The sequence below is a fragment of the Mauremys reevesii genome, linkage group 10 (genome assembly GCF_016161935.1).
Source record: "Mauremys reevesii isolate NIE-2019 linkage group 10, ASM1616193v1, whole genome shotgun sequence".
Classification (NCBI taxonomy): Eukaryota; Metazoa; Chordata; order Testudines; family Geoemydidae; genus Mauremys; species Mauremys reevesii.
This window is the reverse complement of record NC_052632.1, coordinates 29,555,110-29,570,654: the sequence shown is the minus strand read 5'-3', so window position 1 is coordinate 29,570,654 and position 15,545 is coordinate 29,555,110. Positions and strand designations below refer to the sequence as shown.

The following is a 15,545-nucleotide window of genomic DNA, read 5'->3' as shown; positions in this document are numbered from 1 at the left end:
GAGCAAGTCTAGAAGGCACAAATAAACTTGCTGAAAATAAATTTAATACACTGATTCTTTTAAAATAGATGCTACCAGAGATCCTACCCAGCTCACAAGTGTTACTGTAACAGAATTTCTTTAGCTATCAGCCACAATTACACAGTAACAATGCTGTTTCCACAATTCCTTACTCCTGAAGGTTTCAAAAAATGTAAGGCAGTGCAACTCTCAAAGATGCTTTCAAGTTCTTATTTTAGTCATTTTATTGTTATATTTTTACACTCCCATGCCTTGTTCATGATTACCTCTTGCAAGCTTAAAAATACCATTTCTGAACACAGGCTCAGTCCTGCCAATCACATAAGCAGTTCTACTGAGTTCAATGGCACTGCTCACATGCATAAATGTTTGCACTACCAAGGTCTATCTTTGCCCTTTATTGTTTGGCCAGTGTAGATCCCTCCCATCCCACCCCATGTTTTTTTAGACCAAGCTAACACTGGATCTTGTGATACAGTGGTAATATCCACTACAAAGAAGTAACCCCTTCCCATGGTGACTTCCTCGTCACTAAAGTAATTCTTCCTTAGGCAGGGTTGCCTTACAGGATTTTTTTTCTTCTCCTAGAGGCCTTTCAGAGGTTGGCCCATTAAATTTGGCAAAGTCAAGTTACTACAGCCCTAACATGGCCATTTTGCAACTTGGCGTTGATAGCTTCATCTTTTTGACTTCCAACTACATTGCTGAGGATTCACATTCTCACAGCTCTGCTTCACTGATTTTCTTAGGTAGCAGCACCATGTCTTGTCAGATGAGAAATCAGGTCTCCGAAGTACAGCAATTTTCCTTAGCTCCCATATTAAGTCAATGGCAGAGCTGAGAACAGATTCAAGGTCTCCCACTCACTAGTCCCCTGCTCTTAATCTCTAGGCATTGTTAGAGTCAATAAATACATTTGTTAATAACTGTTGGTTAATTTGTGCTTCTCAATTCATTCTGTTCAGTTTCTGATATCATCACTATAATAACCAAACCACCTGCAGTAACGCATTAAGCAACATGACTAGCATCTATTACATGATATTCTGTCCTTCCTTCTGTCTTCCTCCGCTCTTAGGGGGAAGACTGCATGTTCTAAATACATTTTATTAAAGCTGTGCTGTGTGTTTATAGTAGTGAAGGTAGTCCAAAAAAGTGGAAAGTGATGACATTTGAGGTGGTTCGCTGATCCTGCAGGTGTTCATCCACAGTTTTGGACCAGCCCCCAAGACAACTAGGCCTCCTCTACAGACAAACTTTATGCCCTTGAGGCAGATAATTTCATTGTGCCAGAATAGTGGGGTCATTGACCCACGTCCTTATACCAGAGCTTGAGGCAATCTTTCCTGAGCCCACATCATTAAGCACCTTGAAGAGAAGAAGGACTCAGATCTTGAACTCAATGCAACATTACTTGGCCAGTCAACCAGTGTTTAGTGTACAGAGCAGAGGACAGTTGATGCGCTCTGTTTGTTAGCTCTGGAGAATCACAGTAAAATTACTAGGGTTGGACAAAGTACTGTGTCTATTTTGTGTGGTTTTGGGTGGTGTTATTTTAAGTTCTTATCAACAGTGGTGAATTTAAAAAAATGAAAATGACAGGTAATAAGGATCTAGTGAAATTTTCAGATAATATTTGGCAAATTTTAAGACAAAGCATTGATCTTAAATTACTTGAAAGCTTAAAAAAAATATCATACAACAACGGATATCCACATTAGGTAGGGTAGAAACATTGCAAGATATGGCCTAACGACACAGCAGTAGAACAGCAAACTGTGTATTGAGGGCAATAAATTCTTCCTCAGTTTTATTACATTCCATTATATTGGGATTTAATGTAAGGTGTTAAGACAGTTCTTTAAAGTAAAATAGGACCAGCATATCCAAACCACTGAGAAAACTTCATTTGATAAAACAAGTAATTTTTTTAGCTTCTCTTTGTATTTATTGGATTCCATATTCCTAAATCAAGTAAGTATGCAAATGTCAATCAAGAAAGTTCTCCTCCTCAAAATTATAATGTAGTTCAAGTATCTAATATCAAAGAGTGAAACTGAAATCTCATGGGAGGGAAATATTTTCAAACGGCAGACAGCACTATTTTAAAACTGGGTTACACTTAAACAACTGCATCTCCTGAAGACAAAGCTATTTTATTAGCAAAATCAGTCACAGTAGCCAATGTTTTAACTGACATGAAGTACCATACCTCAGGTTGTGGCACTTTCATTTATTCTCCAGGCTAAATGAAGTGAAATCTTGCCAGAGCCAAAAGCTATCTATTCTTTGCTACCATTAAAATATATTTAACAGGAGGGAACAGCAAATGTCATATTGTAAAGTGCTAACAATGATTGAATCTGCTTCTAAATAGCTAACGTGCGCACACACACACACACACACACACACACAAAGTACCATAACACACCACAAAACCTTCCTGGTCATGAAACTTTGTATATTAGCTAATTTAAGTCAGCTTTGTGTTTCTTCTCCTCCCCCCTCCAGAAAGGGGTCAAGAAAACATTTTGCTTCAGATAATAATTCTCCTTCCATAACTAGGCAATTCCAAAACTCCTTTTCAGCTCTGTGACCCCCAATGGCAACTGGCAAGGAAGTTACAAGAATATTCTGATCCCGCCATATACGTTCTGGTTCACCAAAGATTACAATGTGAGGTCTTAAATGAAAGTCAGGGTCACACTGGTCATAAATATTGATGTGAAATATTTGTACAGATACTATGCAAGGAGTTATATACATATACACTGAAAACATGTTCTAAACGTCTGTATCAAGGCAGAGTTGACAAACAGCTTTCTGTCCACAAGATGTTGATTCACCTCTCTCAGTTGGCATGTAAATTAAGGATTTACCAACACAACACAATGGAAGCTCCATTTACATAAAAGTCCCTGGAGATGTGAAATTCACAGGGAAGAAGCGGGACTCAGGAAAAAACCAGTGATAGGTGGTGGGGTGGGGGTTACTGTGCCTGAAGACAGACAGTGAATTTGGGGGATATAAGTGGAAAGCAATGAGACACCTCTTAATCCTGTACTTAGGATAGGAAGCAAATGAACAGCATGTTTACATTCATGAAAATGGGATCTCAGCTAGGCTTGGTTAAACACTGCAAAAGATAAGTAAGATAACTTCTTTAGACAAAAGGTTATCCTGTTTAGTGTCTAGAAATCGTGTTATGATTTTCTTTTATATGTAACCCTTTTGCTTCCATTATTTGTACTCACTTTTTTAAAATCTCAAATCTTTGATAAGCTTATTATTTTCCCTATAAATATATTCCAGTGCTCTGGTATTATACAAGGAGCTGATCCTGAGTTGAATCATTCAGCCTGGTGTGGATATTATTTCTCTGGGGACATCAGACTTTGCATTTCTGTGAATGTTCTGTGGTTAAGGGCAGGACACGACAGGGGAATACGTCAAAGAGGTTTGGGGACTAGGGTGCACCTATTGTTAACCTGCTAGGCAAAGTAAGGCCTGGCATAGCTCAGAGGAGATTAACAGGCTGATGGCATCAGGGAGCTGAAACCTAGTTAAGCAGCAGCAAGTCACCCTCTCACTAAAGGCAGGGTGTACCAAGGTGACTCTCAGTCCTGGGCACCCCAAGAACCATCACAAATACCAAGGGCTGTTTAGGTAACATGAAAGGAACTTTACTGGTGGGATGGACCTTGCACTATTTTTTGCTGCTTGCTCTAATACATATTTGGGGAATGCTAGTGGATGGCTAACAACACACTCTTATAACCGACCAAACTGTATTTGCCTTCACAAGGAATCCACAGATGCAGTTCCAGCAGTAAGAGGAGAAGGATTAGATATTCAGATTTGTGCTGCTGAGCCATGGTTTGCAGAAGCCTTATTTTATTACTTTCATGTAGTCCCACAAACACAGCAAGAATTATTTACAAAGGGAAAACAAATTAAGCTAAAATAATGTCATAAGCGACCTGGGGAAACTTGGAAATACTCCATACTACTATAGACTATGGTTTTGTCCTTTGAAATGCAAAATTCAAAAGATTGAGGTTTGGCCAAAACTAAGGCCTGGGCTACACTGGCGCTTTACAGCGCTGCAACTTTCTCGCTCAGGGGCGTGAAAAAACACCCCCCCCAAGCGCAGCAAGTTACAGCGCTGTAAAGCACCAGTGTAAACAGTGCCCCAGCGCTGGGAGCGCGGCTCCCAGCGCTGTAAGCTAATCCCCACGGGGAGGTGGGGTACCTGCAGCGCTGGGAGAGCTCTCTCCCAACGCTGGCGCCGCGACCACACTTGCACTTCAAAGCGCTCTACAGCTGCAAATGTAGCCATACCCTTTAGCACAGCCATCCAAGCTCAAGTCTAAAAAGAAGAAAAAGGTTAAAGCACTAAAGACTTTTCTCTGGTTGCCCTTTTAATTTTGTATTTGACCCATGTTCTAGCACTGTTAACTTAAAACCTTAATGCTTTTTGTCATAATTTTATTGTTAGCTACTACATTTCTTTATGCTTTAATTCACAATGCATATAATATGTTTTTCATTTCCAAAATGCATCTAAAACTCATGGTCTTCTCAAGAATAATTTATATTCATCTGCAGAATTAACTACTGGATTTTATATAAAAAGCCTAAATGGTACCTTTTCAAAATCACTGCCCCAATACCAGCCTGATTCCTGCTGAAGATCGAACGTTGTTTTGCCAGTCTGAGAAAGTCCTCCACCAGCTGCTGTTTCTGACCATTTGGGTTTTTCAGGTGAAAGGTCTTCGCTAATGTTTTTAGCTCAGGAGCAGAAAGCAAGTCCAGCCCCTCAGAAAGGTCTTGTAATTCAGATTCTGCAGGTACAAAGAAAAATACTTATGCAGTTACAATATTACATATGATACTTTGAAGTACAGAGAGTTTCTAGATAGTAGAAAGTCCTACCTACATATGAAATAGCTTTGGACTAGTAATTTAAACTAACTTTCCAAATATAGTTTGAAATTTACTTAATTTATTATGAAGATTAATAATTAACAGAAACTTAGGAAAATTCCATGGCAATTTCAAAACAAAAACACAAGTGTACAGAAATCTGGTTCAGTTAAATCTGAATCAAACTGATAGTCCAAGCAAAATTAATTAATTTTTATCTTCTCGTCCTAACGACTGAAATCTAGCCTGCTCCGTCCAAAAAACCTTGCCCAGCTCTCCCTCTTCAACTGATTTGCACTACTAACTTAATAGAGCAAGCTGCCTATCTGCCTGAATTGCTCAACTAATAGTCCTCAACTTGACTCCCTTAATTGGCCACCCAAAGACACAGACTGGCGGCAGCAGCAAGAAAAGGGAATTTAATTCTAACAACATGAAGTCGTTTCCCATACCTGTTTGCAGAAAGCCTGCTTTAACCAATTCTCCAATTACTGGCAACAAATCTGCACTGATCTCTGCATATTCTATTTTGTTAATTTTTATCCAATTCAGCTTGCGTTGAAAAAGTCTTACATACAACTTCTGACCACCAGCTGTAATTTAAATGGGGAAAGAGAAAAAAAAATCATTAAAAAATTAAAAAAAAAAATCACATTATATACATATACCTACAAAAATATCACTCTGATGCATCTTGTCTATTAAAAGAAGACAGGCAGCTTTAAGATATTTTTACAAGTTGATTCAGTAAAGTATCAGATTTTAGCCTTTGAAATAACATGCCAAGCACAGGGCTTTGTATATGGGCTTGCAAAACCGATGAAATGGCTGTTAAAAATATATTGTGCACATGCAGTTCTAACCTCACTATTTTCGCAAAAAAAAAAAAATTAAACGGCAACTTCACTATTCAAACTTAAATAGCCCAGATGTTTACATTCTCTCTCTTCAAACGAGCAAAATTGATTAAGTAATGTTAGACTGAATGACAGTCTCTTGTTCGGAAGAAAAGGAGTACACAGAGGATTTTCAATGTACCTTTGTGCTTTGGCAACAATATGTATATTTTTGATTTTTTGCTGATCAGTAGTTGCACTATCGGATATGCCTCTGAATGAGGTCTTCAGATCCTTATTGTTGCCAAACACAGATACTGATTAAGACATACATATTTAATAGGTCTCAATTTAAATTGCAATTTTGCTCTGAAAAGAGGCCATTTTAAGGTCATATGTTAGCAACTCAATGACTCTAGGTCCAAGCTAATCTGATAAGATCAGTAAAACAAATATTTTTAACTGCTAGCTCTGCTAAATTCTATCTGGAATCAGAAAGTCAAACTTGTTTCTTTCCTTCTCATGTATCAACACCAGCATTTTTGAGGCTAAATTATGTCAATTACATCTGTGCAGCTCTTCCGCCAGCGAATTGTGCCCTCAACAGGACTCATCAAATCCCAATGGTTTAAACGGGATTATACAGATCAGACTATCTTTGATTGTGTGGCACAAGGGTAAACAGAATTTCATTGATGCTGGAAATTAACCAAACCTTGAACATACTCAGACCCTGGGGCAACAAGAATAGAATATTGTTTTAGAGACAAGTTTTTCCCTCAGAGTTAACTCAGGGCACCACCGCCACTAACTTACACGGAGATGACACCAAATACACCCAGGGACTAGGTCTTTTGAGTAAGAATGAGCCATTTTTACAGACACTTCAGAGTAGAACCATACTTCTGGCTATACTGTGCTTCATTCCGACTGTCCAAGCCTGATCTAGTTTTCTAATCACTTTTTTAACCAAGATGATGCTAGCGTAAACGATTAGCACTACAGCCTTAGCCAAAACCCACTGAAGTCAAAGGAAACATTCCTATTGACTTCAATAGGTTTTTTGGATCAAACTTTACAGAAGGAATATCCTATTTTTGGCTTAATGTGCAAGTTCCACACACACTTGAAAAATTTTGTAATGTATCTTCAAGTAGGTTTTACAATTTATTCCTACTGAGAAACAATTATGTTTCAAATTTTCAGATGGCTGGTCAAAGCAAATAGGGTTTGCTTTTCTCTCAGCATGAAAAATATCAGAGCCAGATCTGTCACCAATAAAAATACATCTTATTTCAATCCGTTTACTCTTGCACAGAACAAAACGTCTTCCAAGAAGTGTCATAAATCCATCTGACATCTCTAACTATAATATTTTGCATTTGGATCTTTGCTTTAGCTGAAAAATAGGACAAATCACATACTTATCCAAATAGCTCCTTCTTGTCTACAGATATTGAAGAATGCAAGTTAAACCACATAATGCTGGCATTAACCTGCCCTTGAAAGATATAGTGAATCTGAAATCTAATCATTTAAAAAAAAAACAGAAGTAGCTTCAGGTATAGCACCTGCTTGCACTGTGACATTTTCTCTCATTTTACGATAAAATTTTCCTATTTAACAAAAGTTCTCTCCTCTGTTGCTGTGTGAAAGACTCAAAAAAACAAAAGGAAATACGATCAATGACTATCCATTTATATGCCATAGGTGTACAAGGTGTTTTGCAAACAAAAGACCAGGTCCCTGCTCCAAGGATCTTACAGTTTTAGAACCTGATGCTAACAAACACTTACTAAAAGGGTAAGTAACTCTACATACAGGCCCACAGTAGAACTACTTGCACATGTAAAGTTACTCATATGTATTGGCAGAATCTAACAGTGCAGCAGTGATTATATAGGAACATCAGAACAGGAAATGAATTTATTTCTCACTAAGATGAAAAATATGCAAAAATTAAACAAAAACACTGCCCATAATTTAATTTGGATATTAAAAAAACCAAAACTCATTAATAGAAGGTTGTCTGGTTGGTGGATTTAAAATGTGTTTACTTTCAGCATCCTTCTGCATGCACGTAGTGCTCTGACTCCAGATGAGCTTCTAGCTTGTTTACCACTGTCTGTTCCTGCTCAACTATAACTGATCAATAATAAAAGCAGACATATTAATTTAAACACTATTAGTTCTGATATAATTAGAAAATGGCAGCTGTCTTATACATACTTATTAAACTTTTCTTTTGGCTGTAAAGTTACTTCTCTCCTCCGGATATTTTTTTGTCTGATGTCTCTTTCAATAAATTAGATGGATCATTCCACTAGGAGAAATATATTCAAAGGCCCAAGTTGTCACTTCCCCAGTGGTATTACAGTTTATTTGAAGTGTCTTTGATTCTTCACAAATCAGAGACAGAGAGAGTGAGAATGCTGACTTGCACAACAGCATCCTACCCATTCTTACCCCCCATGGAAAATGACAAACCTAACCCTGAAATTCAGTCACTACAGTGGAAAGATGGTTTTATCTCAAAGGGATTTGAAAGGCAGACAGCAGAATAAAAGGTCCTGTGCTAATACTTCAACTCAAGACTCATATTCTGCAGCACATAACCTTGGGGGTAGGTTTTTTGTTGTTGTTTTCGCTATTGTTAATAAGATGGCTTCACTCACATGAAAAGCAATTTCAGATGCTCAGCTGAAACTAACAATCTTGCTTTAAGTGAAAATATGATTGGGAAAAGATGCAAAAAGCCTGAGGAAAGTGATTACATGGTGATTATTTCCACTGCATTTTTAATGAAGCATAAATGGCAATCATATCTGCTTTGTTAGTTTCCTGACTATGCATTAGTACCCAGTGAGGTCTATAGGAACATGTGTTACTCCAGGACTGGCACATGTCATTTGGCTGCAGACTAGAATGAGGAGCTCACATAGTGCATTAAGGAGTGTTACCAAAATGGTATTTTATTTTTTTCCAATAGAGATATAGATTAAAAAAAAAAATGTTATGTAAAATATAGAAAACATTCCTTGCCGAGATTCTCCAAACAAAGTACGACATGTTTTAAGCCTACAGAGTTTGGCAATGCACCTTTACATTAACTGCTGCTATATTATTTCAGAACTCAAGAACAACTCACAGGTTTTCAGCTGCTCAACATTTAGCAAAGCTAACAACACTACAGAAAACTGCTTAATGATGAGATTTAGACCAGGAAGTACCTAACCAATATATGAGCTTTTCTTTAGAATATTTGAGTTTTTGCATCCTTTGCTTAAACAAATGGATAGTTAACCTATTTCCAACATAAAACACTTTCTTGCAGGAGAGGGGGTGGGGGGGAATGAAAAGTTGCTTTAAAAGGAATTTTACCTTTAAAAATACCTTTAATTCTCCTGCATAATAATCACTGCAGCTAAAAAAGCTCACTGTAGAACAGATAGCAACCATACCCTGTAAAAATAAATTATTACTGGAGTGGAGCAATACTGTCCTAACTCATTCTATCGACTTGTGCTAATAAACTTCCATATATCAAAAACCATCAACTGCAGAAATCAGATATGCATTTTAGCAGAAACTAATTAATTAGTGAAGTATACATACTATGCAAGTAGCTTAACTAATGCATTACATGTGTATATAGCACCAAGAAAACTGCCTTTTCCAATATACAGCAGTATATGAAGTAGCATGATTTTGCACCAGAGTGGACTGATTTAAATAAAAGCCATGCAAATTAAAAATTTTAATCATCATTTAAATCAGCAAGCAGGAAACTTTCATCTAAATAATAAATTTCAATCCTGTTTTCCATTTGTACTTTTAAGTTATTTTCCTAAAAACCATGGTGTTTTTCAACAAAATATAGTCTTTACTCTAAATTTGGTACTACTTTTTGCTAATCAAGAGGATATGTAGATCTATACACATGTATTTAAGCAATTATATATTAACATATATTTATTAAGATTCCTAATTTTTACTACATTGAAAATGGTGAATAAGCCATTTCTTATCTACTAGATTATTATTTTTTTTAAAACTGTGATTTCTGTCAAAATGCAATTAAAAAGGCACAAAACCAGCTGGGGCACAACAGATAATTTATCAGCATTGCTTTGCGGTAACACTTATTCTATGTTCCCCGAGCTACTGGGGAAAAACTGTTTGGATTACACACTGCAAAAGACAAGAAGGCTACTTCTATATAAAAGGGCAAGTGCAACTGCTATGACCTATTCTAGGGGTTGATTCCAGAGTTTCTACAGTAACTAATTTGATTTTCACCCTACTACTGTATTTACACAACTTGTAACCTCAGATAGGAACATCAATCCATTTTTTGTGTGTGTTTCTATTTTACTTATTTACCATATCTTCAAGCTGTCACCACATACACATTTAAATGAGGAGAGAGTTCTCAAACAGCAAATTGTCTAAAGTATCTCCATATCTGTTGTTCACTTCTTACATTCCCATTATGTGTCTTCTCCATTCATTTATGAATTCTGTAAAACTGTATATAAAAATTATGAAAATGTTGCCCTCTTCCTCTAGTGACAAAAAGAACTGTATTGCATTACTGCATTGTCTATAGCGGTATGTATAGAGTCAGATCTTTAAGTAAGAAACAAACCTTACGAACTAGGTAGGTATATGAACTGCAGCCATAAGACTACTCATCCTAACAAGCATGAACCAATGTTTTCATATTCTGTCATCCAACTCCAGTTTGGTATTAAGCACCTGGTGATGTCAAACAAGTGAAACAAAAAATGTGTAGTATTAACCTTCCAAGATATGAACATTAATAAATTGTTCAATGAAAACTTCCTACTTTCTGTGATGACGTCAGAGGGTGCCTATCCAAAAATTCTGGATCTGCATAGATTTATTTTTATTACTATTGTGTCATCCATCAGAGTTTAAGATCATTTGGGACTTTCAGAAAAATATTAAAATGGACAAAGAAGGAACAGCTTTGGAGTCATGGTCCATTAACAGCATTTATTCAGCCAGTTTTCTTCTATTTTAATTTAAAAGTGAAACAAAAAAAATCACGAGATTTTTATACTAGCACAAAAAGAAAATTAATGTGAATAATTAACTATAGATAGCAATGCAAAAGAACTGAACATACAAAAGGTTCCATTAGGGGAAATATTCCCCTTTCTGAATTATAATGAAGCATTTTGCCCATTAGTTATTCCAAAATGAGTTAACACAATTCATTAGTTAGCGCAGCCAGTTCAATGCTTTCAGGCCCAGATTTTTCAAAAAAGTCTGTATGTAACTAAGTGCCTGGCACTTGTGTGCTCTCAGCTCAAGCATACACTGGTGCTGCATGAGCACATACCCATTATGCACACAAATCTAATGTGCATGGTGAGGGAGCCAAACATTACACTGGGATCTCGCAAAAATACAACAAAACTTAAGCACTTTGGAAATTTGGTAGTAAGTGCCCTCAATAGCCAGCTGTCAACATAACTAGGTGCCAGCTTCACTTTGAGCAGTGTCCTCAGGAGAGAACTGCAACAGTAAAAAACAGATGGGGAGCAATGGGAACTCCCATAACTTCCAGTCTGAAATTTCTGGAGGGAAAGGGGTGCTACTGCTGTCAATAATCGCCACTACTCACATCTTTGTTACTGCTAGTTGTTACTCTCATCTGAGCAGACACCAGAATGCTGGTTACCTCTACTTGCAAGAAGGTGAGAGTTGCTAGGATTTCACCCTCCGCAGTCTGTAAGGTAGTAGTTTATGATATATATGGAACTGTTGTAGATTGCCCTCACTGCAGACTGTCACCATTCTGATAGATTGCTTGGACCTAAACACAGGTGCAGCTAAGAGTGGGAGGACACAGAGAGATTATGACCACTGCAGGTGGACAGAAAATGGAGCATCTCATAAGACCAGAGAATTCCATGTAGACCTCAACTTCCCTCATACTGTCCAGCCACTCAGATTAAAGAAAGCTCTACATATACAGTATAAATCAGGAGTGCAGGATTGAAGGTTGATAGCCTCGATGTGGGTGATGCTCTCCTTTTAGCCCAGTGCTTGTGATATTCACCAACCCCATATGCTGATTAGAGAGGAGACTATGCTGCAGTATGGGTCATATCCAAACTTCCAAAATGTGGAGGGTTTTACACTCCAGAATTCAAAATGTTTCTACAAGGTTTAGAAAATATAACATGTTCTTATCAGTTCCTAGAAAAACTTTTATATATTTTACAGAAACCAAAGTCAAATTGCTTTTCACTTCAAAAAGTGTTTTATACATGATGCTATGGAATTCTGCAAGGATAGATTATTAAATTTATCTTTATTTCATACAAACTTCACTGGCTCAAAATGAAATTTACTTTCCCATATAAGCCCCATGTAATGTTGTTATAGCCATGTTGGCCTAGGATACGAGACAGATAAAGTGGGTGAGGTTATATCTTTTATTGGACCAACTTTTGTTGGTGGAAGAAACAAGCTTTGGAGCTTCACAGAGTTCTTCTTCATGTCTGGGAAAGGTAACCAGAGTGTCACAACTAAATAAAAGGTGGGACAGATGGTTAAGCATAAGGAGTTAACAGACATTGCAAGAAACCACTTAAAATGAAGTGGGCAATTAACATCTCTGCAATCATAGGACAAAGGAAGGTTAGTAGGTTACAAATTGTTGTAATGAGCCATAAAATCAGCATCTCTGTTGAGACCATGATTTTTAGTATCTAGCAGAGTTATTAATTTAAGTTCCCAGGCTCATCTTTTGAAGGCATTTCCCTTGGGGATAAAGACTGATAGGTCAGATATGCAGTGATCACTGTATGAAAAGTATTTGCCCAAAGATGATGTGGTGTTTTTGTCTTTTATCATTTTTCTGTGAGAGCTTATTTGAGAGCATATTGACTGTCCAGTTTCACCCATACAAAAACCACACTGAAGTTGGTCTAATAAGACCTTTAACCTCACCCACCTTGTCTTTCCCATATAAGGATTATTAAGCATGGTTTAATCACTGTTGTTGCTGTTTCTCTTTTTTGTTTTTTGTTTTTTTTTGGGGGGGGGGAGGGGAGGATTCCCCCTCACACTATCTACCTTAGGGTTTTATACGTTGCCTATCACCATAGCAACGGCCCGTCTTCCATGTAAAATCGGTAGCAATAGCAAAGTCCCTAGTGGACACTCAACACAACAATAAATCGACTAAAGTAAAATATACCTGACAATTGGTAGAACTTTGTGATAGTGCTGGTGTCTTGCTCATCAAAGAGTCTCAGATCATCATGATTCTCCAAGACAACTTGCAGGACCATCAGGAAATTCTGGAGATAATATGGGTGACCAAAAGAGTCAGACGCAGAACCAAATGCACCACTTATTTTGTCTAAAATGTCACTGGCAGGACTCTGAAAATCCACCTCTTGCATAGGTTCTGAGAAAATATGATAAATCATCTCATTCCTTAAGTCTTCATGAACTTCCATAGGAAGTGTTCCTGTATTATCCTTCACTAGGCAGTTTTCTGTATGGCTCTCATACATCACTTGTGTCCTTGAAGGAGGAATATCCTTAACAGAGAACTGAGTTTTGGCTTCTGAAACATCAGCTCTCTCTACTTTATTATAACTTGCTGGAGGTGTATGTTTGCCAAGATTAGGCACCATGCCTTCAGAATAACTGTGTTTCTCAGTGTTCCCTGCAGCAGACACTAGCTCCCTGGCAACAATGCTAACTGAGGATACTAATCCAGGAGCAGAACCCACAAGAGTCTCTTTATCACATTCTTGTGTTTCTCCCTGACTTTCAAGTTCTTTTGTTAAACTGTCTTTTGGGACATGCTGCTTTTGGAATCCTGACAGAACAAAGTGATTCTCTTTTTGAGAGCCATCCCCAGCACAAGTCTCTCCATCACCCCATTCTGCAGAATTGTCACACACACTGTGAACAGCTTGAGATGAAGAATTCTTCTCGTTTTCTTCTATCAGTTGTCTATTCTGGATACGGTACCTTCTGGACAGTTTAGATGCCAAGTTGCCCAAAGAGATACTTTTAACCATTTGCACCCCTGGCTCATTCTGAACATCGCACATTGGAGCATTATTCTTCTTAAAGTAAGGACTAGTCTGCTGTCCTGCACCTGCTCTCATTTTCAACAAGTTGCTTTCAAAGATACTCATATTTTTCTCTGGAGTCGAAGCTTCCTTTGCAAAGTATGGGCTGGAACAAGTGTTCAGATCTATACCTGATGGGCCCTCATTCATAAAACAGTCAAGTCCTGAATCAACTAGAATCATTTCACCATCCCCATGGTTCTTCTGACACATTTCATCTATGTGCTTGTTGATCCCATACCTTGGCACCATCTGCCCGCACATAGGGCAGGTGACTTTGGCAGGGGGAGTGTTGTTAAAAAATGAAAGGATAGAGGAAGAAGCTGAAGGTACGGGTGGTGCTCCTTTAACTTCTGCTTCGTTCTTTTTCTTGTTTTTACTGAGGGACAAGCTTCTCCGGGGTCTTTTATTTTCTGGAGATGTGGCTTCCGACATTGTGGGATTAAAAAGCACGTCCACTGCATGGGCTGCTTCATTTGACTGATATTTTCTTATTCCGAAATCATTAAAAAGAGGAGTTTTCTTGGCTTCATGTTACTTGCCTATCTCTTCTGCCCTGCCTGCAAGAAAATATATGAAACTTAAGAACAATTCTGAGTCTACTGAACAGAAAAATCTATTAACCGCCAAACATCACCAATGTGAACAGTGCAGATAAGAAAAAGACTGCACAGATCTGGAATAATTTGCTCCTCAGCTTGCTGTGCTATTACTATCCCATTAATGTTTCACTCTGCACCATCTCTAGACATAACCTAGCGTGTTGAGCAATGCAGTTGTGTTTAACTAAACATTTTTACAATACTCAGGAGCAGTCAAGTAGTTAGACAGAACACTTCCCTCAATTAACATTTCAAGATCTGCTTTGAACAGGAATGTCTCAACTCTGACCCAGACACATCAAAAGCTTTAGGCTGCATGTATGCCCAAATCATGAGACAAAGATGCTGAGGAGCATCTTTAATTCCCACTCACTTCAGCTGCAAATGGTCAGCAACTCTGAGGATTTGGCCCTTAAATTACATATATATTTGGGGATTAGCGCTCACCAATATCCTCTGACAGTTTTTTAGGATGAGTATAGCTGCACCCTACAGACTCCACCAACAGCTATATTTTGCTCTTGGAGTGCATCCTTGTCAACCTGGCTTCCAAGCATAACTATGCCAAACTTTTCCATTTTGGGAGGCCACAAAGTTGCATCAATGTATTTGAGAAATCTTCACACATCTGAGAAGAGACAAACACCAGCGGAGTGAAAAAATAAGACTAACACAGAGAAGCTGGCTCCCTCCCAGCCTTTCATGCAGAACCAGCCTGGCTCTAAATTCTGAAGAGCTGCATCCAAATTTGAACATTTCAGTTCCTTCACCCCTAAGCTGTATGCAGTTATCACCGACATTCTAAATGTAACTTTAGCATTAGTAAGGTATTACAAAATGCTTTTCTAAGATGAGTGTCATCTCTGCTTGACAAATGAAGAAAATTAGCCATAACGCAGTTGAAGCAGTGGTGGATTAACAAATTTGGCCCTCAGAAAACTGCCACCCCCCCCAGCTCACCTCTGCTCCCCCGCAGTAAGCCTGGAAGGGAGGGGGGAGAAGGGGAGTTGTGGCACGCTCGGGGGAGGGCG

At 38.1% G+C, this 15,545-nt stretch overlaps 1 protein-coding gene across 7 annotated transcripts in view; it reads right to left on the bottom strand.

Moving 5' to 3' along the window:
• FAN1 (FANCD2 and FANCI associated nuclease 1) overlaps positions 1-15,545 on the bottom strand; it is a 39,595-nt gene that overhangs the window by 21,619 nt on the left and 2,431 nt on the right. For 4 of the 7 annotated variants that reach the window (XM_039493087.1, XM_039493085.1, XM_039493086.1 and 1 more), the window contains exons 2-5: positions 14,962-15,142; positions 13,021-14,472; positions 5,400-5,540; positions 4,670-4,865 (exon numbers count right to left, since the gene is read on the bottom strand). In XM_039493087.1, the coding sequence (XP_039349021.1) occupies positions 4,670-4,865; positions 5,400-5,540; positions 13,021-14,347 (1,664 nt within the window). In that variant the 5' untranslated portion in view covers positions 14,348-14,472; positions 14,962-15,142. The remainder of the gene's footprint in view (positions 1-4,669; positions 4,866-5,399; positions 5,541-13,020; positions 14,473-14,961; positions 15,143-15,545) is intronic. The other 3 variants (XM_039493090.1, XM_039493089.1, XM_039493091.1) reach the window with 1 other exon arrangement.